This window comes from Salmo salar, chromosome 09, assembly GCF_965601325.2.
Source record: "Salmo salar chromosome 09, fSalSal1, whole genome shotgun sequence".
NCBI lineage: Eukaryota > Metazoa > Chordata > Actinopteri > Salmoniformes > Salmonidae > Salmo > Salmo salar.
Genome location: NC_138299.1, coordinates 127,785,454 through 127,813,343, shown reverse-complemented (window position 1 = coordinate 127,813,343; position 27,890 = coordinate 127,785,454). Strand labels below are relative to the sequence as shown.

Sequence of the window (27,890 nt, the reverse complement as noted above, 5' to 3'; positions counted from 1 at the left end):
TGCACTACCTGAGCCACTTGTGTGGGTTGTAGACACCGTCTCATGCTACCACTAGAGTGAAAGCACCGCCAGCATTCAAAAGTGACCAAAACATCAGCTAGGAAGCATAGGAACTGAGAAGTGGTCTGTGGTCACCCCCTGCAGAACCACTCCTTTATTGGGGGTGTCTTGCTTATTGCCTATAATTTCCACCTGTTGTCTATTCCATTTGCACAACAGCATGTGAAATGTATTGTCAATCAGTGTTGCTTCCTAAGTGGACAGTTTGATTTCACAGAAGTGTTATTGACTTGGAGTTACATTGTGTTGTTTAAGTGTTCCCTTAATTTTTTTGAGCAGTATATATATATATCTCTGACGTTGATGTGTGTCTCCAGTGCTATGCCCTGCTGTGTCTCCCAGCTCTATCGTGCTGCAACACAGAACATATTCCCCTTCTCCCGCCCCGCCAGCTCCTCTCCACACATCCCTAATTCAATCAGGACCGGTTAACTGTTTCTCCTGGGGACATTCAACATAGGATGATCGCCAGAGAAACATCTCTCCTCTTTAGTGAGTCGTGACATTTAAAATCTGGATTGCTGGGAAACTAATATACATTTTTCTATTTGTTTTGATCTGGAAAGTATGAATATGCCTTACCTAACAACCATCCACCCCTTCAAGCTTTGCTCGGATATTATAGCAGACAGACCTGGGTTCAAATACCAATACCAATAAATACTTGATCTGTGCTTGATTGAGCTTGCCTGGCTTAATGGAACAATAAAATATTCCCAAAACAATCAACCCTGCACTCCAGGCAGGCTAAAACAAACACTGGCAGTATTTGTACGATTTTATAGCAGAAAAACAGTGATAACAGAAGAAAGACTCAAAGTTTAAACGGCTCCCCGGGCCCACACCCCTACCGGCCCACACCCCTACCGGCCCACACCCCTACCGGCCCACACCCCTACCGGCCCACACCCCTACCGGCTCACACTGTTGTTTCATCTTGACACCATATGTCCATAGGAGTCATCATGATATATCATCTGGGAAATTGCCTGTAATTTGATACCTCTGCTACTCTACACAACTCCTATCTCTTGCTGTGTTTGTCCTCAACAGAGGCTTCACCTCCACTCCTATATAGGGAATAGGGCGTTAAACACGTATAGTGTACTTAAAGTGAGTTATGTTTTCAGATCTCAGACGTCTTCTATTGGGACAAGTCCATGTCCCAGGTCTTCTTTTGTAGATTCAGCTATATCAAATGGAAAAGATAAGCTCCATGTAACTTCCAGATTTGTTTTTCTTATCTTTTACATTCATTTGAGGTCGAGGAGACACATAGCTGGATCTACACAACCTGAAAACGGAGAAACTTTGAATTGCGAGTTAAATTTCCCTAAAATGTCCCTATAATGAAGAACAGTATGACCTTGAGTCAATCCGTAGAACTGAAGATCTGTGCTATAGTGCAATAGAAATGTAAAGGCAATGTTCACACGTTCGCAGAGACTGCCTTCAAGGTAAACACCACATATGTTGGTTCAATCGAAAATTATCTTTAAATTTCAATCAAATCAAATTTTATTGGTCACATGCACATCTTTAGCAGATGTTATTGCAGGTGTAGTGAAATGCTTGTGTTCTTAGCTCCAACAGTACAGTAGAATCTAACAATTAATATCGTGCTACAGCTCAGATCTTCAGCGCTACAAATTGAATCGAGCTCTGAGAATGAGCCTATATAAATAACGGACCAAAGTACTCCAGAATCACGGACAGCTACCGCTAGCCAGCGCAGGGAAATGACGCTTCAGCACCACAGCAGTGGAGAGCGCCACTACAGACGGGTTATGCCCAGCACCCAACATCGCTCATAAGGAGCTGTCGCCACAGACCTGTAGTCTACTGAGAAGAATGTTTGGCATGGGGAGGAGAGCAGCCCTGCAGGGCAAGAGAATACCACCTTGATTTTGATTATTTTTCCCAATCCCTTTGCCTACATTTATTTCAATATGGAATAAGACCTGGATATGATTGAACTGCAAGTACTGTTCAAGACTCCTGATTATACACCACAAACCTTTAAGTATTGCACAAGTACATTAGCGTGTAGTTTTTGCCGCAGCCTGTGTCTCTCACCTTGTCCTTGATGCTTCCCAGCACGGCGGTGGTAAGGATACCCAGGAAGAAAGCCACCAGGTTGAGGCTGGTCAGCACCCAGATCAACACGTACAGGGACAGCACGTCCCCGCAGCTCCGCACACCCACAAACTCATAGTAGTTGTTTATGTAGCCCCCACTACAAGACAGGACAATAGAATGTCACTAACAACCAATCCTATAACAATATTATTATAGTTATGCTACTTTATAAAGCTATACTATTAAGGTAGTATGATATGAGTTGGGCAGGCCCAGGAGTTCTTCCAGACCAATCAAATGTATTTATAAAGCCCTTTTTACATCAGCAGATTTCACAAAGTGCTATACAGAAACCCAGCCTAAAACCCCAAACAGCAAGCAATGCAGGTGTAGAAGCACAGTGGCTAGGAAAAACTCCCTAGAAAGGCAGGAACCTAGGAAGAATCCAAGAAATGAACCAGGCTTTAACCTTTATTTTGACAGGGAAGTAATACTGAGACTGGGGTCTCTTTTACAGATGAGTCCTGAATAAATACATCAAACACATACAATATACAAAATTACAAAACATTAAGAAAACAGACATTTATCAACATAGAGGTCTCCGGTCATGACTCTGAACTGACCAAGAGAGACCAGAACATCTCATTTCAGAGAGCTCTGGAAGTTGTTCCACATAAAGGGCGCAAAGAGACTAAAAGCAGCTTTACCCACAGTGTTATTCAAGCCTGAGGCCAGGTATGGTCATTTGTAAGTCTAAATTTAATGAATGATGATAGATGATTAGGAAGTTTCTGCATGAGTGCTTTGTAGATAAACACAAGAAAATGCTGCTCTCTCCTTACATACAAATAGAACTAACCCATTTTACAAAACACAATGATCAGTTCTATAACCATCACCAGTAATAACAGCACAATGGAAAACAGCATCTAGTGGTTTAATTGTAGATAGATAATATCCCCATAATCCAAAATAGATATAAAAGTGGCCTGGACAATTTCCTTCCTATTAACAAAAGTCGGACATGCATTGTTTCTATAAAAGAAACCAACCTTGAATGTAAACTTCTTCACCAGCTCAGTGACATGTTTTTAAATGACAGTTTGTCATCAAGCCAGATATTTGTAGGAAGGAACTCGCTCTATTTGTGTACCGTTCAAACTAGTCATTACAAATTAATTTCATCTGAGTTTTGGGACCTAGAAAAAAACATGCATTTTGTTTTGTTTGCACTAACTATAGATCCAATAGTGACCTCTGAAGTGCTTGAAAATCAAACTTCAAATATGAAAAGACTTGGCCAACCGATTGCGCAACGAAATACAACACTGTATCATCGGCACACAAAATATATATATATATATTTTTTTATTTTTTATTTTTCAGCATTACCAATGTTATTTATATAGATTGTAAACCGTAGTAGGCCGAGTTTCGAACCTCCTTTATGTAACTCAAGGATCTCCGATTTGTCCCCATCTACCTTGATGGCCTGAGTTCATTGAGATAATTATGAAACCATCGGCAAGCATCAGTACCCAACCCTATCGAGGATAACTTATTCAACAGAATAATATGGTCTTCAGATGGCACCGACAGACATGGCAGCTCTGCTTCATGCTCCTAAGCAACTTTGCAGTATTTTGTTTTTTTGTGTGTTATTTCTTACATAATTAGCCCAGAATTTTTTTTGTGTTATTACATACAGCCGGAAATAACTTTTGGATATCAAAGCGGCAGTAACTCACCAGCAATACGACCAGGAATACGACTTTCCCGAATTGGATCCTATGTTCGTACACCCCAGGGCAATTGAAATTATCCCAGAGGCCGCTCCAAGATGCCAATGCCACATGTACTTTGTGCATGACACTAGTCATTTTTCCAACAATTGTTTACAGAGATTATTTCACTTATAATTCACTGTATCACAATTCCAGTGGTCAGAAGTTTACATACACTGAGTTGACTGTGCCTTTAAACAGCTTGGAAAATTCCAGAAAAATATGTCATGGCTTTAGAAGCTTTTGATAGGCTAATTGACATCATTTGAGTCAATTGGAGGTGAACCTGTGGATGTATTTCAAGGCTGACCTTCAAACTCAGTGCCTCTTTGCTTGACATCATGGGAAAATCAAAAGAAATCAGCCAAGACCTCAGAAAAAAAATTGTAGACCTCCACAAGTCTGGTTCATCCTTGGGAGCAATTTCCAAATGCCTGAAGGTACCACATTCATCTGTACAAACAATAGTACGCAAGTATAAACACCATGGGACCACGCAGCCATCATACCGCTCAGGAAGGAGACGCATTCTGTCTCCTAGAGATGAACGTACTTTGCTGCGAAAAGTGCAAATCAATCCCAGAACAACAGCAAAGGACCCTGTGAAGATGCTGGAGGAAACAGGTACAAAATAATCTATATCCACAGTAAAACGAGTCCTAGATCGACATAACCTGAAAGGCCGCTCATCAAGGAAGAAGCCACTGCTCCAAAACCGCCATAAAAAAGCCATACTACGGTTTGCAACTGCACATGGGGACAAAGATCATACTTTTTGGAGAAATGTCCTCTGGTCTGATGAAAAAAAATAGAACTGTTTGGCGATAATGACCATCGTTATGTTTGGAGGAAAAAGGGGGAGGCTTGCAAGCCGAAGAACACCATCCCAACAGCGCCTCTTCAACCTTGGATGCTGAAAAAATTTGACTTGGCCCCTAAGACCCTCAGTAACCTTTACAGATGAACAATTGAGAGCATCCTGTCGGGCTGTATCAGCGTCTGGTACGGCAAGTGCACCGCCCGCAACCGCAGGGCTCTCCAGAGGGTGGTGTGGTCTGCCCAACGCATCACCGGGGGCACACTGCCTGCCCTCCAGGACACCTACAGCAGCCGATGTCACAGGAAGGCCAAAAAGATCATCAAGGCAATCAACCGCCCGAGCCACGGCCTGTTCACCCCACTATCATCCAGAAGGCGAGGTCAGTACAGGTGCATCAAAGCTGGGACCGAGAGACTGAAAAACAGCTTCTATCTCAAGGCCATCAGACTGTTAAATGGCCATCATTAGCCGGCTACCACCAGGTTACACAAACATGCACCTTAGAGGCTGCTGCCCTATATACATAGACATGGAATCACTGGCCACTTTAATAATGGAATACTAATCACTTTAATCATGTTTACATAATGCTTTACTCATCTCATATGTATATACTGTATTCTATTGTATGTATTTTAGTCAATGTCACTCCGATATTGCTCGTCCTAATATTTATATGTTTATTAATTCCATTCTTTTACATTTAGATGTGTATTGTTGTGAATTGTTAGATACTACTGCACTGTTGGAGATAGTGAAATGCTTGTGAAATGCTTGTGTTCCTACACCCGCAATAACATCTGCTAAATATGTGTATGTGAACAATAAAATTTGATTTGATTCAGTATCAAAAGCTTTTGACAAGTTTGGCAGCACAATTCTTTCTATCATCTAAGGCAATTGCAATATGATTTACAACAAGCTTGGTAGCCGTAGTGGTGCTATGTTTAGGTCTGAATCTGGATTGATTAACATTATGAGTACAATTTACAGATAGAAAATAACGTATCTGTTGATTGACCAATGATTCTAGTATTTTTGCAAGACAAGGGAGCCTGGAAATGGGTCGATAGTTAAAGATCCCTACCATCTCTGCCCTTATGGAGAGGTAGCACAAAAGCTGCTTGCCACACTTTTGCAATATTTCCTGATACTAAAGTTAAATAACAAATGACCACCATTTCTTTCAAATAGGAAAGCAGCTGAGATAAAATGCTGATTTTCAGTCATTTTTGCAGGAGTCTAAAACTACTTGCTTAGGCGGGAAAGTAGAGAAATTAGAGGGATCTCTAACAGTCTGTCATAGCGCTAAGGAAGTCGTTTGATTTGACCTGTTTAACCCGAGGTAGTGCACCTATTTCTCAATTGCCTAAATAGCTGCCAATCAGCTAACGAGACAGTTTGTCTAGCCTTGGCCCAGGCCTGATTTCTTATCAAGAGGTCTGCAAGTACAGGAGAGTACCATGGGTTAGTTTGTGGGGTCTTTATCAGCCAGAGGTAAAACTGCATTAGAAAAATTCAAGTACCATAATAGGGTCTGGTATGCAGCTAGTAGAAGAAATGTTTTTTTCAAAATAATATAGATCATGAAGGAGCGCCAGGGTCAAGAATTAAAATAAATTCTCTTCACAATTCTACTATGGTCAGAGTTTTTCGATTTGGTGTTTGTAATGCAAGCAATAGGGCAGTGGTCACTGATATAATTAGCAAAAACCACTAGCCAAATATTTATGGGGATGGTAAAATCAGGATAAGGTCAATCAAGGTTTTTTACATTTATCCGAGTGGGTTTCATTATAATCTGAAATTATTTATAACCCTATCTGGTTGTGGCTGGGGTAGCGGTAGACTGCATCAATAAATATATTATTTTTTTGGCTTATGGACATAACCAGTAGCTCACATATTTTGGGGACAGAAATGCTAAGAGAGCATGACGCCATAAGAAAAGATCTTACAAAAATAGCCAGCCCTCCCCCTTTTTTGGTCTATCACATCTGAAAATGGTGTAGTCCGCAATGGCTACTTCCTTATCCATAATGAAATTATTCAGCCAGGGCTCTGAGATAACCAGAACATCAGGGCTAGTGTCATGCACCCAGACACCCAGAAAGTCCAGTCTAGACATCAGGCTTCACACATTTATATGTAACAGTCCAAGCCCTCTGTGAGATTTGAAAACAGCAGGAGTATCCATGTTGACACAAGAGTCAATAGAACTGGATGAGCTAGCCACAAAAGGCTTCCTGATTGGATTTAAAGTTGCGGAGCTAATAGTGGAATTCAGGTAAATATGCACAAAACAAACTATTGACAATACCCGTATGGGTATGAGCACATCTAGAAAAATGATAGCTTGATATAAAACTATTAATAGCGTAGGTGACGTTAACAGTGGCTTCCTTGTGGGACTTCCACGGCGAGTGACGTGCCTCCATGGCTGGTTGGCAGGGTCAAGAATAGGAACATCCACTAAGTCATCTAGAGGCATCCTACTAATTAAATTGGATAGACGACACGGAGGCAACACTCCCACCAGGCCAGAGCAGCGTCCAGTTACTGGAGTAGAAGAGATAGTAGGCGGACGTGGATTCCCCAGTAGCTTGTGTAAGTTCTCTACGTGTTTGCTAAGAGTAGACACTTCGCCTCTGTACTCCTCTGCTACATTGAAAGTCCGGACAGTCCATATTGTCCCGGAATAGAGCAAAATAAAACCGTTGAAACCGTTCGTTAGCGACCTCCATTTGAAACTACAGACTAGCTAAAATAGGCAGGCTAACTGGGCTTCCGTGTCTCTCTTGATAGAAATGTACTAAAAGTTTACTATTAGCTACAGTGGGTTTGCACCCTGCCACCTGAAACAAGCACAGCCTGTGAAATGGAAAACGCACAAGCAACACAAACCTGAGTCACACACCAGTATGGAAAACGGAGGACTTGCTCACTGTATGGATACTGCCTACACATACACTATACGAGCGGGAGATGACCAACTTGGTTCTGTAGAAGCAAGCAGTAAATTGTGGTGCAGTGAGCCAAAACACCGGTCAAGAAGAGACAGGTGGCAGGAGCATTTGCTTACCAATGAGCAGCATGGTGTGAAGGAGCAGTGAATGCTGGGAAGTGAGATGAGTTGGTCTGTACACCATGTGACCTGGCTAGGACAAACTCTGCACTCGTTTGAGCCTACTTCAGCTTAAATAGGTCACAATCGCTCCACACCTTATCATTGTGATAGCTAATGTGTGAAGAACATTCTGACACCAAATGCCTTCCAAGCATCACACAAGTGGGTGGGTGCAACACATTGCTGATGTGAGGGGTGAGTTACCACACATACTGTATATAAAGTTATTTTAGCACTGCATTTGTATTACTGGTTGGATGTACCGCTTATCAGGCTTGCTTCCAATAAGAATGACAGATCTATAACATTTCCATCAGAAATTTGTTGGGTAGTACACAAAGCTACATGATGGACCTTTTAACGTTGGTGTATCTTTGACTCACTTGGCACAGTCATAAAGGTCGCAGCAGTAGCAGGTCCCACTGCGTACCTTCATCTTACATGACTCCGTGAGACCCTGGCATGGCACCTGCAAGAGGAGGCAGACACTCCAATCAACAGTATTGAGTGACAGGTACAGTACAAGCAGAGATTAGTCAAAGGTGATTTCCCCCTGCCAGACAGCATGTACCACATGTATTTTCTGAATTGGATAGTATAGCTGACACAGTAAATCATATTGCTATGAGTGCAGTTGTACTTACAGAGGCATAGTAATTCTCATAGATGTAGCTGTTTCCACTCGTGTAAAACTGGCATCTTCCTGCTTTCAGAGGACGGACATCCTGGTGTAGGAAGGGAGGGAGAGAGACAGACAGACAGACAGACAGACAGACAGACAGACAGACATGATATCTTAATGCATGAGAGAATTGAATAGACTGCAGTTGTATAGTCTAAAGACAGTTGCAATGACTCCATCCATTTCCAGCACACACCTTTTGAATAGCATTACCAATTACACTCCAAATCGTTCTGGCATTGTAAAGTTCTCCAGTAAAACAGAAGACGGATATAATATATATATATATATATATATATATATATATATATATATATATATATATATATATATATATATATACAGTGAGTGTACAAAACTTTAGGAACACCTGCTCTTTCCATGACATAGGCTGACCATGTGAATCCAGGTGAAAGCTATGGCCTCTTATTGATGCCACCTGTTAAATCCACTTCAAACAGTGTAGATGAAGGGGAGGAGACAGGTTAACAAAGGATTTTTAAGCCTTGAGACAATTGAGACATGGACTGTGTGCCATTCAGAGGGTGAATGGGCAAGATTTAAGTGCCTTTGAAAGGTGTATGGTGGTAGGTGCCAGGAGCATCGGTTTGAGTGTGTCAAGAACTGCAACGCTGCTGGGTTTTTCCACGCTCAACGGTTTCCCGTGTATCAAGAATGGTCCACCACCCAAAGAACGTCCAGCCAAATTGATACAACTGTGGGAAGCGTTGGAGTCAACATGGGCCAGCATCCCTGTGGAACGCTTTCGACATCTTGTAGACTCCATGCTGCATCAGATGACCTGGCCTCCACAATCACCCAACCTCAACCCAATTGAGATGATTTGGGATGAGTTGGACCTTAGAGGGAAGGAAAAGCAGCCAACTAGTGCTCAGCATATGTGGGAACTCCTTCAAGACTGTTGGAAAAACATTCCTCATGAAGCTGGTTGAGAGAATGCAAAGCTGTGTTTAACACTTTTTTGGTTACTACATGAGTCAATATGTGTTATTTCATAGTTTTGATGTCTTCACTATTCTACAATGTAGAAAATAGTAAAAATAAAGACAAACCTTGGAATGAGTAGGTGTGTCCAAACTTTTGACTGGTACTGTATATGTTAAAAGCAGAACGGTTTTGCTAAGGGGTTGTAAACAGATAGTAGTTATGTACTACGCTGTTCAACACATACTGCAGATAAGTATTTATAGCAACTAGATGGACACTATGTTGGAACTAGTCAAGTTGACATCTGTAAATACCGAATACATATAAATGTAAGATCTTAACTTGATCACCCTGTTGTAGAATAACTTTCCTGCAATGCAAGAAATGTAAAACTTGTAGTGTATTTGAGGTTTTTAGAAGGCTTCTGAGGTTTGTAATTTCCACTTTGAAATTTCAGACTTGATTTTCACTTATGAAACATTTATCAACTCCTTCAAAAATGCTGATTAATTATAATCTACAAAATAATTGACATTTCCTGTTGCTGCAGGATTATCTTCCTGCTTTAGCAAACTTGCTCAAATTAAGATCCTACATCTGTACAGAGCATTGGAATGTTTCTGTGACAAAATCTAAGCATAAGCGTTGATAGAATCTAGAGACAGACATCTAAGCCAGATGACTGTATGGACTTGATTTGGCCGGTTGATAATTGTGAACAGAACTATGGCCTAGTAATATTGACAGTATGAGGAAAGGCTAAACATTTAAATGTCAAATTGCTACACTTCTCCTTATAAAGGGATACAAATGAAAATCTATAACATTTATGGAAAAAAATCGATCCTTCTTTTTCACTTTAATACTAATCCCTTCCAGGGGTCAAATCCTACTTGGAATCAAAAATACAAATAAATGTCAAATGAGTGGTGTGGGGGTTGCTTACAGATCAAGACTTATTGGGAAACAGACAACCAGTGGAGTCTAGTGCCCCTATTCCCAAAGTGGTCTCATAGCATTTCATATTATTCTGTACGTAAATCCAAGACACTGCTTTTAGTATGATGTGTTACATTTCGTATGGTATACAGTGCATTCGGAAAGAATTCAGACCCCTTCACTTTTCAACATTTTGTTTTACGTTACAGCCTTATTCTAAAATTGATTAAATTGTTTTTTCCTCTCTCATCAATCTACAGACAATACCCCATAATGACAAGGCAAAAACAGGTTTAGAAATGTTTTGCAAATGCATTACAAATAAAAAACTTAAATATTACATTTACATAAGTATTCAGACCCTTTACTCAGTACTTTGTTGAAGCACTTGGCAGCGATTACAGCCTCGAGTCTTCTTGTGTATTGTTACGGCTGTCATAATGACCAAAGCGCAGCGTATGTATCGTTGCACATTTTATTATAACTGTGAAACTATGCAAGACATACAAATAAACTAATGAACAAAACAACAAACCATGACGAAGAGGTGCAACATACACTTACTCAAAATAATCTCCCACAAAACCTAGTGGGAAAACCAACAACTTAAATATGATCCCCAATTAGAGACAACGATTACCAGCTGCCTCTAATTGGAGATCATCCCAAAAACAACAACATAGAAATACAGAAACTAGAACCCCACATAGAAATACAGAAACTAGCCAAAACCCTCAACATAGAAAAAAGAAACTAGAACCAACATAGAAATAAATAAACTAGACAAAAAACCCTGTCACGCCCTGACCTACTCTACCATAGAAAATAAAAGCTTTCTATGGTCAGAACGTGACATGTATTATGCTGCAAGCATGGCACATCTGTATTTGGGGAGTTTCTCACATTTTTCTCTGCAGATCCTCTCAAGCTCTGTCAGGTTGGATGGGGAGTGTTGCTGCACAGCTATTTTCAGGTCTCTCCAGAGATGTTCGATCGGGTTCAAGTCCGGGCTCTGGCTGGACCACTCAAAGACATTCAGTTACTTGTCCCGAAGCCACTCCTGCATTGTCTTGGCTGTGTGCTTTGGGTCATTGTCCTATTGGAAGGTAAACCTTCGCCCCAGTCTGAGGTCCTGAGCACTCAGGAGCAGGTTTTCATCAAGGATCTCTCTATACTTTGCTCTGTTCATCTTTCCCTCAAACCTGACCAAAATCAAATCATATCAAATTGTATTAGTCACATTCTCCAAATACAACAGGTATTTGTATTTCACCTTACAGTGAAATGTTTACTTACAAACCCCTAACCAACAATGCAGTTTAAAAAATAAAAACAAATACCAATAAGAATAAGAAATAAAAGTAACAAGTAATTAAAGAGCAGCATTAAAATAACAATAGCGAGACTATATACAGGGGGGTACCGGTACAGAGTCAATGTGCGGGGGCACCGGTTAGTCGAGGTAATTGAGGTAATATGTACATGTAGGTAGAGATATTAAAGTGGTATGCGTAGATGATAACAACAGAGAGTAGCAGTGGTATAAAAGGGGGTGGGGGCAATGCAAATAGTCTGGGTAGCCATGAAGAGGGAGGTGTTTAATCCCAGGGTCCTTAGATTATTGATGAGCTTTGAGGATACTATGGTGTTGAACGCTGAGCTGTATTCAATGAATAGCATTCTCACATAGGTGTTCCTTTTGTCCAGGTGGGAAAGGGCAGTGTAGAGTGCAATAGAGATTGCATCATCTGTGGATCTGTTGGGGCGGTATGCAAATTGGAATGGGTCTAGGGTTTCTGGAATAATGGTGTTGATGTGAGCCATGACCAGCCTTTCAAAGCACTTCAGGGCTACAGACGTGAGTGCTATGAGTTGGTAGTCATTTAGGCAGGTTACCTTAGTGTTCTTGGGCACAGGGACTATGGTGATCTGCTTAAAACATGTTGGTATTACAAACTCGGTCAGGGAGAGGTTGAAAATGACAGTGAAGACACTTGCCAGGTTGTCAGTGCATGCTCAGTCCTGTAGCTTAGCATCTGCTTCATCTGACCACTTTTTTATTGATCGAGTCACTGGTGCTTCCTGCTTTAATTTGTGCTTGTAAGCAGGAATCAGGAGGATAGAATTATGATCAGATTTGCCAAATGGAGGGCGAGGGAGAGCTTTGTATGCATATCTATGTGTGGAGTAAGGGTGGTCTAGAGTTTTTTTCCCTCTGGTTGCACATTTAACATGGTGATAGAAATTTGGAAAAACGGATTTAAGTTTCCCTGCATTAAAGTCCCAGGCCACTAGGAGCGCCGCCTCTGGGTGAGCGTTTTCCTGTTTGCTTATGGCAGAATACAGCTTACTGAGTGCGGTCTTAGTGCCAGCCTCAGTCTGTGGTGGTATGTAGACAGCTACGAAAAATACAGATGAAAACTCTCCAGGTAGATAGTGCGGTCTACAGCTTATCATGAGATACTCTACCTCAGATGAGCAAAATCTCGAGACTTCCTTAGATATTGTGCACCAGCTGTTATTTACAAAAATACATAGTCTTCCGCCCCTTGTCTTACCAGACGCCGCTGTTCTATCCTGCCAATACAGCGTATAACCAGCCAGCTGTATGTTGATAATGTCGTCGTTCAGCCATGACTCCGTGAAGCATAAGATATTACAGTTTTGAATGTCCCATTGGTAGTTTAATCTTCCACGTAGGTCATCGATTTTGTTTTCCAAAGATTGCACGTTTGCTAGCAGAATGGAAGGCAGTTGGGGTTTATTAGATCGCCTACGAATTCTCAGAAGGCAGCCCGCCCTCTGGCCCCTTTTTCTCCGCCTTCTCTTCACGCAAATGACGGGGATCTGGGCCTGTTCCCCTTGAAAGCAGTATGTCATTCACGTCGGGCTCGTCGGACTCGTTAAAGGAAAATAAGGATTCTGCCAGTTCATGGTGAGTAATCACAGTTCTGATGTCCAGAAGTTATTTTGGATCATAAGTGATGGTAGCAGAAACATTATGTACGTGAAATAATGAACAAAAAAACACAATTGGATAGGAACACGTAAAACGTCAGCCTTCTTCTCCAGCGCCATTTCAACACTATTCTCCCAGTCCCTGCTGCTGAAAAACATCCCCACCACCATGCCTCGTGGCGATTGGCATTCAGGCCAAAGAGTTCAATCTTGGTTTCATCAGACCAGAGAACCTTGTTTCTCATGGTCAGAGAGTCTTTAGGTGCCTTTTGGCAAACTGCAAGCGGGCTGTCATGTGCCTTTTACAGAGGTGTGGCTTCCGTCTGGCCACTCTACCATAAAGGCCTGATTGGTGGAGTGCTGCAGAGATGGTTGACCTTCTGGAAGGTTCTCCCATCTCCACAGAGGAACTCTGGAGCTCTGTGGAGCATCGGGTTCTTGGTCACCTCCCTCACCAAGGACCTTCTCCCCTGATTACTCAGTTTGGCCGGGCGGCCAGCTCTAGGAAGACTCTTGGTGATTCCAATCTTCTTCCTTTTAAGAATGATGGAGGCCACTCTGTTCTTGGGGACCTTCAATGCTGCAGAATTGTTTTGGAACCCTTCCCCAGATCTGTGCCTTGACACAATCCTGTCTCGGAGCTCTACGGACAATTCCTTCAACCTAATGGTTTGGTTTTTGCTCTGACATGCACTGTCAACTGGGACCATATATAGACAGCTGTGTGCCTTTCCAAATCATGTCCAACCAATTGAATTTACCACAAGTGGACTCCAATCAAGTTGTAGAAACATCTCAAGGATGATCAATGGAAAAAGTATGCACCTGAGCTCAATGTCGAGTCTCATAGCAAAGGGTCTGAATACTTATGTAAAGAAGGTATTAATGTTATTTATTTTTAATACATTTGCTATGTCATTATGGGGTATCATGTGTAGATTGATGAGGATTTTTTAAAATTCATTTTAGAATAATGCTGTAACGTAACAAAATGTGGAAAAAGTCAAGCGGTCTGAATACTTTCTGAATTGACTGTATATTCATTTGTGGATGTCCATCATCCATTTCGTATGATGTCTTATGAATTACAATTCTTATGATATGTTACGAATTGCAAAACGTACAATATGTTACGAATATGATATGTTACGTATTCCAATTTGTTGTGGCTAACGTTAGCTAGGTGGCTAAGGTTAGGAGTTAGGTTGAAGGGTTAAGATTAGGGTTAAGGGTTAGTGGAAGGTTTAGCTAAAAGGGATATGGTTAGGGTTAGGGGAAGGGTTAGCTAATATGCTAAGTTGTTGCAAAGTAGCTAGAAAGGAGTAAGTAGTTGCAAAGTTGCTAATTAGCTAAAATGCAAAAGTTGTCCGTGATGAAATTTGAACACGCCACCTTTGGGTTGCTAGACGGTCATGTTATACGCCCACACATCCACCCCGACCAACCATCCTTCTTTCATTTTTGCTTTAAGTAACCTATCTGTAACCATACCAAACCTAACATATCATACTAATTTGGGTGTCAAGGACTTACATTTACTATGTTACGTCTAATCTATGAGACCAGTCTGCTATAGCCAAAGACTTATTTCTGTCTGCTTTTACTTTCTTGCTCACAGTTTAGAGAAAAACAGAAGAAATGCATAATTTACATAATGAATCATTGCATAGAAAAAAGAATAAGAAAACACTCACTTAGATACATAATACATGGCATATTGTCTACCTTGTTCATTTGGGGGTATTATTGGTGCTTTGTATTTTACAATTCACTTTTGGTTTCTTTAGATTTTTTTAATAGGGCTTTGATAGAGAGGCAAACATTCCTAGCTGAAGCTTTGCGATCACTGGTCTAATAAAATAACTTGCTTGCTGGGTTCCCCAGCCTTCCTCCCACTACATACTAACACGGACAAAGATGCCCTGCACAATCAGGCAGGCATGTAGACAGACAGACAGGCAGGCAGATATACTGTGTAGGCACAATTCTGGACCATGGGTCCTTTGCATCTTGCCATTTCCCTAGAAATGTACACATTAATATTATCTTGCATTGTCATTGTGTAGCTTTGCATTGTTCCACTTTGAGATTTAAATGTGTTTTAAAGTTTATTGAAAGTATTAACGTTTCTGTATATTGTGCCATTTGGCATGGTAAATGGAACATTTGATCTTGTGTGAAATTTTCGGTTGGGTTAACACATTGAAATGGGAGGAGAGGACGCTCTCTCACCCAAAAGTTTCTCATGATCTCACTCATCCACAGGGAGTGAGGCTCCATCAATCTGCTGTCAACATTACAGACAGGGTGGGTCAATCTCCATCCACACACATTGAAACACTCATGCATGAACACTAATATCATAGCTATGTTTACAAACACTCTCATGCATGACATCGAGATCAGAGACTGGGGAAAGAGAAACTGAGATCAAGCCTACTGCCGACAAAATAAATGAAAAACAAATGAGTTGTTTTCCTCCTACTATTGCTATTTTCACTCTGAATGAGAAATACATTTGTTTTAGATTCGATTTTCATTTACGGTCACAATTGTCTTAAATACCATGTGATACAGTATGTTGAGCTGAAAGACACACAGGGAGCAGCAACGTGACTCACCATCTTCAAAACGATGAAGACGCCATCCACCACCAGACACAGGAAGGAGGCAATGATTCCGAAGCTGAGGAAAACAATGGCCGCCACAAGCTGGAGAGAAAAGGAAAAATACATTATTCAAAAAGATAGTAACATACACACATGACTGAGCACATGCTAGTAGGACTAATGTTTAACAACAAAACTAGGAAGACAGTACACTGCGTATATCCTTCCAAGTGGGTTGTAGCAATCCCACTTGCACAGACGTCAATTCAACGTCTATTCCACATTGGTTCAAGGTCATTTCATTGAAATGACATGGACACAACTTTGATTCAACCAGTGTGTTCCCAGTGGGATGTTTAAAGCTTTCAATTTCATCTGATGAAGAGAGAGTGAGAGAGAGAGGATATGAAGGAGCTGTGGCCGCCAGCAGACAAAGAGAAACAGATGCGGGAAGGGGTGGGGGGGGAGTTTGTGGACCTGGGGAAGCTTGCTCTGGGACGTGTTCATTACCCACTGGGAAAGAATTGGTTGCATCAACGTTGTTTCCACTTAATTTCAACAAAGAATTCAATCTGATGATGCTGGATCAACGTGGAAAACTGATTGGATTTGCAAAAAGTCATCAGCGTAAGGGAATTTCATATTTTCTTACCCTAACTTTTAACTTAAATCCAATGACATGGTGGACTTCATGTTGAAGTCACATTAGATGACATCTCAACGAAATGTAACTCAAAACTAGAAGTTGAAATGATATCTGTGCCCAGTGGGTAGGCACTAAATTGAAGAAAACTGCCAGAAACAGGAAGGGACTACAGTACATTGACTTCCCAATAAGAAATGCCTTTTTCCACAGTTGCAATTTTTTTTTAAAGTTTTCCATTACATGCCCTAATACCTAAACTCTTTTGGAAGAAACTAGCTAGCTAACGAAGAACAACAAAGAATATCTAGTTAACAGAAGAAAAGAAAGAGAAAATCAGGACAGAAGAAAAAGGATATCAAAGTGAAACAGTTCTCTAAAGACACAAGAGACAATAATACAAGAAACAACACTTCTGTAGCTTGTCAACTATGTGTCTGTCTATCCCTGTTCTCTCCCCTCTGCACAGGCCATACAAACGCTTCACACCGCGTGGCCGCTGCCACTCTAACCTGGTGGTCCCAGCGCGCACGACCCACGTGGAGTTCCAGGTCTCCGGCAGCCTCTGGAACTGCCGGTCTGCAGCCAACAAGGCTGAGTTCATCTCAGCCTATGCTACCCTCCAGTCCCTAGACTTCCTGGCGCTGACGGAAACATGGATTACCACAGATAACACTGCTACTCCTACTGCTCTCTCTTCGTCTGCCCACGTGTTCTCGCATACCCCTAGAGCATCGAGCCAGCGGGGTGGTGGCACTGGAATCCTCATCTCTCCCAAGTGGACATTCTGTCTTTCTCCCCTGACCCATCTGTCTATCTCCTCATTTGAATTCCATGCTGTCACAGTTACCAGCCCTTTCAAGCTTAACATCCTTATCATTTATCGCCCTCCAGGTTCCCTTGGAGAGTTCATCAATGAGCTTGACGCCTTGATAAGTTCCTTTCCTGAAGATGGCTCACCTCTCACAGTTCTGGGTGACTTTAACCTCCCCACGTCTACCTTTGACTCATTCCTCTCTGCCTCCTTCTTTGCACTCCTCTCCTCTTTTGACCTCACCCTCTCACCTTCCCCCCCTACTCACAAGGCAGGCAATACGCTTGCCCTCATCTTTATTAGATGCTGTTCTTCCACTAATCTCATTGCAACTCCCCTCCAAATCTCCGACCACTACCTTGTATCCTTTTCCCTCTTGCTCTCATCCAACACTTCTCACTCTGCCCCTACTCGGATGGTATTGCGCCGTCCCAACCTTCGCTCTCTCTCTCCCGCTACTCTCTCCTCTTCCATCCTATCATCTCTTCCCTCTGCTCAAACCTTCTCCAACCTATCTCCTGATTCTGCCTCCTCAACCCTCCTCTCCTCCCTTTCTGCATCCTTTGATTTTCTCTGTCCCCTATCCTCCAGGCCGGCTCGGTCCTCCCCTCCTGCTCCGTGGCTCGACGACTCACTACGAGCTCACAGAACAGGGCTCCGGGCAGCCGAGCGGAAATGGAGGAAAACTCGCCTCCCTGCGGACCTGGCATCCTTTCACTCCCTCCTCTCTACATTCTCCTCTTCTGTCTCTGCTGCTAAAGCCACTTTCTACCACTCTAAATTCCAAGCATCTGCCTCTAACCCTAGGAAGCTCTTTGCTACCTTCTCCTCCCTCCTGAATCCTCCTCCCCCCCCTCCTCCCTCTCTGCGGATGACTTCGTCAACCATTTTGAAAAGAAGGTTGACGATATCCGATCCTCGTTTGCTAAGTCAAACGACACCGCTGGTCCTGCTCACACTGCCCTACCCTGTGCTTTGACCTCTTTCTCCCCTCTCTCTCCAGATGAAATCTCGCGTCTTGTGACAGCCGGCCGCCCAACAACCTGCCCACTCGACCCTATCCCCTCCTCTCTTCTCCAGACCATTTCCGGAGACCTTCTCCCCTTCCTCACCTCGCTCATCAACTCATCCTTGACCGCTGGCTACGTCCCTTCCGTCTTCAAGAGAGCGAGAGTTGCACCCCTTCTGAAAAAACCTACACTCGATCCCTCCGATGTCAACAACTACAGACCAGTATTCCTTCTTTCTTTTCTCTCCAAAACTCTTGAACATGCCGTCCTTGGCCAGCTCTCCTGCTATCTCTCTCAGAATGACCTTCTTGATCCTAATCAGTCAGGTTTCAAGACTGGGCATTCAACTGAGACTGCTCTTCTCTGTGTCACGGAGGCTCTCCGCACTGCTAAAGCTAACTCTCTCTCCTCTGCTCTCATCCTTCTAGACCTATCTGCTGCCTTTGATACTGTGAACCATCAGATCCTCCTCTCCACCCTCTCCGAGTTGGGCATCTCCGGCGCGGCCCACGCTTGGATTGCATCCTACCTGACAGGTCGCTCCTACCAGGTGGCGTGGCGAGAATCTGTCTCCGCACCATGCGCTCTCACCACTGGTGTCCCCCAGGGCTCAGTTCTAGGCCCTCTCCTATTCTCGCTATACACCAAGTCACTTGGCTCTGTCATATCCTCACATGGTCTCTCCTATCATTGCTATGCAGACGACACACAATTAATCTTCTCCTTTCCCCCTTCTGATAACCAGGCGGCGAATCGCATCTCTGCATGTCTGTCAGACATATGAGTGTGGATGACGGATCACCACCTCAAGCTGAACCTCGGCAAGACGGAGCTGCTCTTCCTCCCGGGGAAGGACTGCCCGTTCCATGATCTCGCCATCACGGTTGACAACTCCCTTGTGTCCTCCTCCCAGAGTGCTAAGAACCTTGGCGTGATCCTGGACAACACCCTGTCGTTCTCCACTAACATCAAGGCGGTGACCCGATCCTGTAGGTTCATGCTCTACAACATTCGCAGAGTACGACCCTGCCTCACACAGGAAGCGGCGCAGGTCCTAATCCAGGCACTTGTCATCTCCCGTCTGGATTACTGCAACTCGCTGTTGGCTGGGCTCCCTGCCTGTGCCATTAAACCCCTACAACTCATCCAGAACGCCGCAGCCCGTCTGGTGTTCAACCTTCCCAAGTTCTCTCACGTCACCCCGCTCCTCCGATCTCTCCACTGGCTTCCAGTTGAAGCTCGCATCCGCTACAAGACCATGGTGATTGCCTACGGAGCTGTGAAGGGAACGGCACCTCCATACCTTCAGGCTCTGATCAGGCCCTACACCCAAACAAGGGCACTGCGTTCATCCACCTCTGGCCTGCTGGCCCCCCTACCTCTGAGGAAGCACAGTTCCCGCTCAGCCCAGTCAAAACTGTTCGCTGCCCTGGCACCCCAATGGTGGAACAAGCTCCCTCACGACGCCAGGACAGCGGAGTCAATCACCACCTTCCGGAGACACCTGAAACCCCACCTCTTTAAGGAATACCTAGGATAGGATAAAGTAATCTTTCTAACCCCCCCCCCCCCCCTTAAAAGATTTAGATGCACTATTGTAAAGTGGTTGTTCCACTGGATATCATAAGGTGAATGCACCAATTTGTAAGTCGCTCTGGATAAGAGCGTCTGCTAAATGACTTAAATGTAAATGTAATGTAAGCTCAACGTTCAACACCATAGTACCCTCAAAGCTCATCACTAAGCTGGGACTAAACACCTCCCTCACACCTCCCTCTGCAACTGGATCCTGGACTTCCTGATGGGCCACCCTCAGGTGGTGAGGGTAGGTAGCAACACATCTGCCACGCTGATCCTCAACGCTGGAGCTCCACAGGGGTGCGTGCTCAGTCCCCTCTTGTACTCCCTGTTCACTCACGACTGCATGGCCAGGCACGACTCCAACACCATCATTAAGTTTGCAGACAACACAACAGTGGTAGGCCTGATCACAGACAACGACGAGACAGCCTATAGGGAGAAGGTCAGAGACCTGGCCGTGTGGGGCAAGAATAACAACCTGTCCCTCAACGTAACTCAGGACTCAGGAGATGATTGTGGACTACAAGAAAAGGAGGACCGAGCACGCCCCCATTCTCATCGACGGGGCTGAAGTGGAGCAGGTTGAGAGCTTCAAGTTCCTCGGTGTCCACATCAACAACAAAGTAGAATGGTGCAAACACACCAAGACAGTCGTGAAGAGGGCATGACAAAGCCTATTCCCCCTCAGGAAACTAAAAAGATTTGGCATGGGTCCTGAGATCCTCAAAAGGTTCTACAGCTGCAACATCGAGAGCATCCTGACTGGTTGCATCACTGCCTGGTACGACAATTGCTCGGCCTCTGACAGCAAGGCCCCACAGAGGGTAGTGCGTACGGCCCAGTACATCACTGGGGCTAAGCTGCCTGCCATCCAGGACCTCTACACCAGGCGGTGTCAGAGGAAGGCCCTAAAAATTGTCAAAGACCCCAGCCACCCCAGTCATAGACTGCTCTCTCTACTACTGTATGGCAAGTGGTACCGGAGTACCAAGTCTAGGACAAAAACGCTACTGCGACTCTCTGTTCATCATATATGCATACTCACTTTAACCATATCTACATGTACATACTACCTCAATCAGCCTGACTAACCGGTGTCTGTATGTACCCTCGCTACTTTTTATAGCCTCGCTACTGTATATAGCCTGTCTTTTTACTGTTGTTTTATTTCTTTACTTACCTATTGTTCACCTAACACCTTTTTTGCACTATTGGTTAGAGCCTGTAAGTAAGCATTTCACTGGAAGGTCTACCTACACCTGTTGTATTAAGCGCACGTGACAACTAATCTTTGATTTGATAAAACTCTAACTGTTTTAAAGTCACCATTGGCCTCATGGTGAAATCCCTGAGCGGTTTTCGTCCTCTTGGCAACTGTATTGATACACCATCCAAAGTGTAATTAATAACTTCACCATGCTCAAAGGGATATTCAATATCTGTTTTTTTTGTGTGTTTTGTTTTAAATCTATCAATAGGGGCCCTTCTTTGCGAGGCATGGAAATACTTCCTGGTCTTTGTGGTTGAATCTATTTGATATTCACTGCTCAACTAAGGGACCTTACAGATAATTGTATGTGTGGGATACAGAGATGAGGTAGTAATTCAAAAATCATGTTAAACAATATTATTGCACACAGAGTGAGTCCATGGAACTTATTATGTGAATTGTTACTCCTGAACTTATTTATGCTTGCCATAACAAAGGGGTTGAATACTTACTGACTCAAGACATTTCAGCTTTTTATTTTTCATTCATTTGTAACAATTTCAAAAAACACAAATCCACTTTGACATTATGAGGTATGCGTGTTGGCTAGCGACCAAAAAAATCTCAATTAAATTCAGGCTGTAACACAACAAAATGTGGAAAAAGTCAAGAGGTGTAAATACTTTATGAAGGCATTGTAGTACACTACCAGTCAAAAGTTTTAGAATACCTACTCATTCAATTTTTTATTTTTTTATTTACTGTTTTCTACATTGTAGAATAATAGTGAAGACTTCAACACATATGGAATCATGTAGTGAACAGAAAAGTGTTAAACATATCAAAATATATTTTGTATTTGAGATTTTTCAAAGTAGCCAGCCTTTGCCTTGATGACAGCTATGCAAACTCTTGGCATTCTCTCAACCAGCTTCATGAGGTGGAATGCCGCCGCCTTCTCACTCTCTTTCTTGCAATCTCTCTCTGTCTCTTTTTATCTACATTGAAGTATCATAAAAATTATTCTTTAACATTTATTGTGATTTTAATTGGAAATACTCTTGTTTTCTTATACGATTACAAGAACCGTAACGAGACAGAAATGAGCAGGTGAGAATAATTAGCTGCAGACTCCTTTATTTCATATTACAGCCTCACTAATGTTTACAGTTTTTCTAAATTCCAAGAAAACTGTGGTAAAATGTATTGATAACAGAACAACAGCTAACAAATACCCATCTGGCAATATTTTCTAAGAATCGACCTAACGAGTTGCTTTCTGTTTATACACTCAGTATCTGCCTCCTTTTTCACAGTGTTTTCTTCTACTGGATAAAATGAGATGGTATGGTATGGGGCAGCCTCACATGTACTCATCAATATCCTTATCCACTACACACACACATGCACGTTGTCACAGAATATGTCGTACTCGTTGCTGAAAATGTCATACTGGATAGAGAAGGACCAAGGCGCAGCGGGATTGTGGATACTCATTTTCTTTTAATGGTAAAAGGCAAAGCATCCGCCGGAAAACAAAACAATAAATGATACTCACAATATGGACAGTCTTACAGGCTATGCAAACGCAGTGCAAGAACAATTCCCCACAACCCCAAAGACAAACACACACACCTATATAGGACTTCCAATCAAAGGCAACTATACACACCTGCCTTCAATTGGAAGTCCCAATCACCAACACAACATTAAACAAACAAACCACCTGCCACATCCTGACCAAGACTAAGCAATACGCCCTCTGCTGGTCAGGACGTGACACACGTGCACGTGCACACACACCCACACATATTACTCTGTCCATCTTCTCTAACTTGTTAATGATTAGTCCTGCTGTATGAGCTGGAGAGTCAACACAACAGAACAGAGAGTACCATGGGTGTCACACCCTGATCTGTTTCACCTGTCTTTGTGATTGTCTCCACACCCCTCCAGGTGTTGCCCATCTCCCCCATTATCCCCTGTGTATTTATACCTGTGTTCTCTGTTTGTCTGCTGTCAGACAAACAGCCTACCAGCGTTTTTCCCTTGCTCCTGTCTTTACTATAGTTCCTGTTTTCTTGTTTCCCGGTTTTGACCATTCCTGCTTGCCCTGACCCTGCCTGCTGTCCTGTACCTTTTCCCTACCAATCTGGATTACTGACCTGGGGCCGATGAGAGCTTTTTTGGACTCTACCCTGGCTTCCGAGCTGGGCATCCCCACTCAGCCCCGCTCCATTCCCATGGACGTTAGAGCGCTGAACGGGCGCTCTATAGGCTGGGTCACCCACAACACCACTCCCATCAACCTACATGTGTCAGGGAACCACAGCGAGTCTATCCAGTTCCTGCTCATTAAGTCTCCTCAGATTCCTGTGGTATTCTTCGGGCTCCAGCGACACAATCCCCTAATTAACTGGTCTACTGGAGCCCGTTCTGCCACGCCCATTGCCTGAAGTCAGCACAACCTGCCCCGGGGTGTCTTCCTGGGGGCTCGGAAGTCGCCCCGGACCTCTCCGCCATTCCCGCGGAGTACCAGGACCTCCGGGACGTGTTCAACAAGGCCCCGGCCACGTCGCTTCCGCCGCACCGACCTTATGACTGCGGGATTGACCTGCTCCCTAGCACGACTGCGCCCCGGGGACGACTGTACTCTCTGTCAGGACCAGAGACCAAGGCGATGGAGACCTACATTGGGGACTCCCTAGCTGTAGGATTCATCTGACCTTCTTCTTCTCCCGCCGGTGCAGGGTTCTTCTTTGTGGAGAAGAAAGACAAGACCCTGCGCCCGTGCATTGACTACCGGGGTCTCAACGACATAACGGTGAAGAACCGCTACCCGCTACCCCTCATCTCCTCGGCCTTCGAGCTGTTCCAGGGGGCCACTGTGTTTTCGAAGCTGGATCTACGTAACGAGTGGAAGACTGCCTTCAACACGGCCAGAATGTCAAGCCGGATGCGCTGTCCCACCGCTATAGCCCCACAACTACGGCCCCGAACCTGAGACCATCCTTCCCACTTCGTGTCTGGCGATGGCACTTGGCTGGGGAATAGGGAAGCAGGTTCGTTAGGCGCAGTGTACCCAGCCCGGTCGGCCCTCCTCTAGACAACCTCCAGGTATTGACGACAATCGGATCGCCACCGGACCCCAGCTCCCCGGGATTGTCTCGGGCAGAAAGTATGGCTGTCCACACGGGATCTGCCCCTCCGGGTGGAATCCCGTAAACTCTCCCCCTGGTTTATCAGCCCATTTCCTATCTCCAAAATCATTAGCCCCTCTGCTGTTTGTCTTCTGTTGCCCTGTATCCTTCGTATACATCCTACCTTTCATGTGTCCAGAGTTAAACCCATGTCTCACAGCCCTTTGTCTCCGGATGTGGTTTGGACTGGAAAGACACAGCATTGGCCATGCTGAGTCTGTTAGCCTGAGCTTGTTGAAGATGGTTGGTGTGTAAAAGATTGGGATGCTCAACCCGGAATTCTACCCTAGAAACAGTATCTTTGTTTGCAGCAATTATAAGGCCATATGTTTCACTTCAAATATCAGCTGCTTATAATTATTTCTAGACATAGATCGGACATGACGTCTTGCTTCCAGACAAGCTAAACAGCTTCTTCGCCCACTTTGAGGATAACACAGCGCCACCGACACGATCCGCTACCAAGGACTGTGGGCTCTCCTTCTTCGTGGCCAATGTGAGAAAGACATTCTCAAGGCTGCTGGCCCAGACGGCATCCCTAGCCACGTCCTCAGAGTATGCACAGACCAGCTGGCTGGAGTGTTGATGGACATATTCAATCTCTCCCTATCCTAGTCTGCTGTCAAATCAAACCAAAGTTTATTTGTCACGTGCGCCAAATACAACAAGTGTAGACCTTACAGTGAAATGCTTACTTACAGGCTCTAACTAATAGTGCAAAAAGGTATTAGGTAAACAATAGGTAAGTAAAGAAATAAAAAGACAGTGAAAAACAGTAGCGAGGCTATATACAGTAGCAAGGCTATAAAAGTAGCGAGGCTACGTACAGACACCGGTTAGTCAGGCTGATTGACGTAGTATGTACATGTAGATATGGTTAAAGTGACTATGCATATATGATGAACAGAGAGGAGCAGTAGCGTAAAAGAGGGGTTGGCGGGTGGTGGGTGGCAGGTGGCGGGACACAATGCAGATAGCCCGGTTAGCCAATGTGCGGGAGCACTGGTTGATCGGTCCAATTGAGGTATTATGTACATATGTACATGAATGTATTGTTAAAGTGACTGTGCGTATATGATAAACAGAGAGTAGCAGCAGCGTAAAAGAGGGGTTGGGGGGCACACAATGCCAATAGTCCGGGTAGCCATTTGATTACCTGTTCAGGAGTCTTATGGCTTGGGGGTAAAAACTGTTGAGAAGCCTTTTTGTCCTAGACTTGGCACTCCGGTACCGCTTGCCATGCAGTAGTAGAGAGAACAGTCTATGACTGGGGTGGCTGTGGTCTTTGACAATTTTTAGGGCCTTCCTCTGACACCGCCTGGTGTAGAGGTCCTGGATGGCAGGCAGCTTAGCCATCCTGGATAGCAGGCAGGATAGAGTTGTGGTCGGATTTACCAAATGGAGGGCGAGGGAGAGCTTTGTACGCGTCTCTGTGTGTGGAGTACAGGTGATCTAGATTTTTTTCCCCCACTTGCTTCAAGATGTCCACCATTGTTCCTGTACCCAAGAAAGCAAAGGTAACTGAACTAAATAACTAAATGACTATCGCCCCGTGGCACTCACGTCTGTCAATATGAAGTGCTTTGAGAGGCTAGTTAAGGATCATATCACCTCCACCTTACCTGACATCCTAGACCCACTTCAATTTTCTTACCGCCCCAATAGATCCACAGACAATGCAATCGCCATCACACTGCACACTGCCCTATCCCATCTGGACAAGAGGAATACCTATGTAAGAATGCTGTTCATTGACTATAGCTCAGCATGCAACACCATAGTACCCTCCAAGCTCATCATTAAGCTCAGGGCCCTGGGTCTGTACCCCGCCCTGTGCAACTGGGTCCTGGACTTCCTGATGGGCTGCCCCAGGTGGTGAAGGTAGGAAACAACACCTCTAATTCGTTGATTCTCAACACAGGGGCCCCACAAGGGTGCATGCTCAGTCCCCTCCTGTACTCCCATGACTGCGTAGCCACCCATGACTGCGTGGCTACGCACGCCTCCAACTCAATCATTAAGTTTGCAGACGACACAACAGTAGTAGTCCTGATTACCAACAATGACGAGACAGCCTACAGAGAGGAGGTGAGGGCCCTGGGAGAGTGGTGCCAGGAAAATAACCTCTCACTCAATGTCGACAAAACAAAGGAGCTGATTGTGGACTTCAGGAAACAGCAGAGGGAGAACGCCCCTATCCACATCAACAGGACTGCAGTGGAGCAAGTGGAAAGCTTCAAGTTCCTCTGCGTACACATCACTGACAATCTGAAATGGTCCACCCACACAGAAGTGTGGTGAAGAAGGTGCAACAGTGCCTCTTCAACCTCAGGAGGATGAAGAAATTTGGCTTGGCACCTAAAACCCTCACAAACTTTTACAGATGCACAATTGAGAGCATCCTGTCGGGCTGTATCACCACCTGTTACGGCAACTTCTCCACCCACAACCACAGGGGCAAACTACCTGCCCTCCAGGACACCTGCAGCACCCGATGTCACAGGAAGGCCAAAAAGATCATCAAGGACAACAACCGCCCGAGCCACTGCCTGTTCACCCCACTGTCATCCAGAAGGCGAGGTCAGTACATGTCCCTCAAAGCTGGGACCGAGAGACTGAAAAACAGCTTCTATCTCAAGGCCATCAGATTGTTAAATAGCCATCACTAGGCGGCGTCCACCCAGTTACGTAACCCTGCACCTTAGAGGCTGCTGCCCCATATACATAGACTTGAAATCACTGGCCACTTTAATAATGGAACACTAGTCACTTTAATAATATTTACATATTTTTGCTTTACTCATCTCATATGTATATACTGTATTCTATTCTACTGTATTTAGTCCATGCCAGTCCGACATTGCTCATATATTTATATATTCCTCAATTCCATTCTTTTACTTTGAGGTTGAGTGAATTGTTGTGAATTGTTAGATATTACTACACTGTTGGATCTAGAAACACAAGCATTTCACTACACCTGCAATACCATCTGCTAAACATGTGTATGTGACAAATAAAATGTGATGTGATTTGATCAATACTATTATCCAATGAGTTTTAGGGGTTTTCCTTCAATGTTTTACAGGCCAGACCATATTTCTGTCTTTTACACCAAACTGAGGCTGTGGTTGTGACTTGGATACCACACCACTCTCTATTGTTAATCACTCCCACTCTCTTTGACAGATAAAAAAGACAATTAACTAAAAGATGCAGTATGGAAACACACTGAAACCAAAACTCAACCCCAAGTAACCTCTTTTGAAACTACTCCTTTGGTCATTAGCCCTGTGAATACTGTGCATCAGGGGCGAGCAACAGCAATGGGGTGTGCATTCCTTTTTAACAAATGGTCCAATATCAGCTAAATCAGTTGTTAAAGTGTTGGGCTGGGGAAAAAAAGCCTGCACACAGCCTGGA

The 27,890-nt window shown here is 44.0% G+C and overlaps 1 protein-coding gene across 1 annotated transcript in view; it reads right to left on the bottom strand.

Annotated features, from left to right (window-relative positions):
* Positions 1-27,890, bottom strand: part of fa70b (FAM70B) — a 34,115-nt gene that overhangs the window by 3,253 nt on the left and 2,972 nt on the right. The window contains exons 4-7 of the mRNA NM_001141443.1: positions 16,022-16,111; positions 8,518-8,598; positions 8,257-8,342; positions 2,137-2,296 (exon numbers count right to left, since the gene is read on the bottom strand). Of these exons, the coding sequence (NP_001134915.1) occupies positions 2,137-2,296; positions 8,257-8,342; positions 8,518-8,598; positions 16,022-16,111 (417 nt within the window). The remainder of the gene's footprint in view (positions 1-2,136; positions 2,297-8,256; positions 8,343-8,517; positions 8,599-16,021; positions 16,112-27,890) is intronic.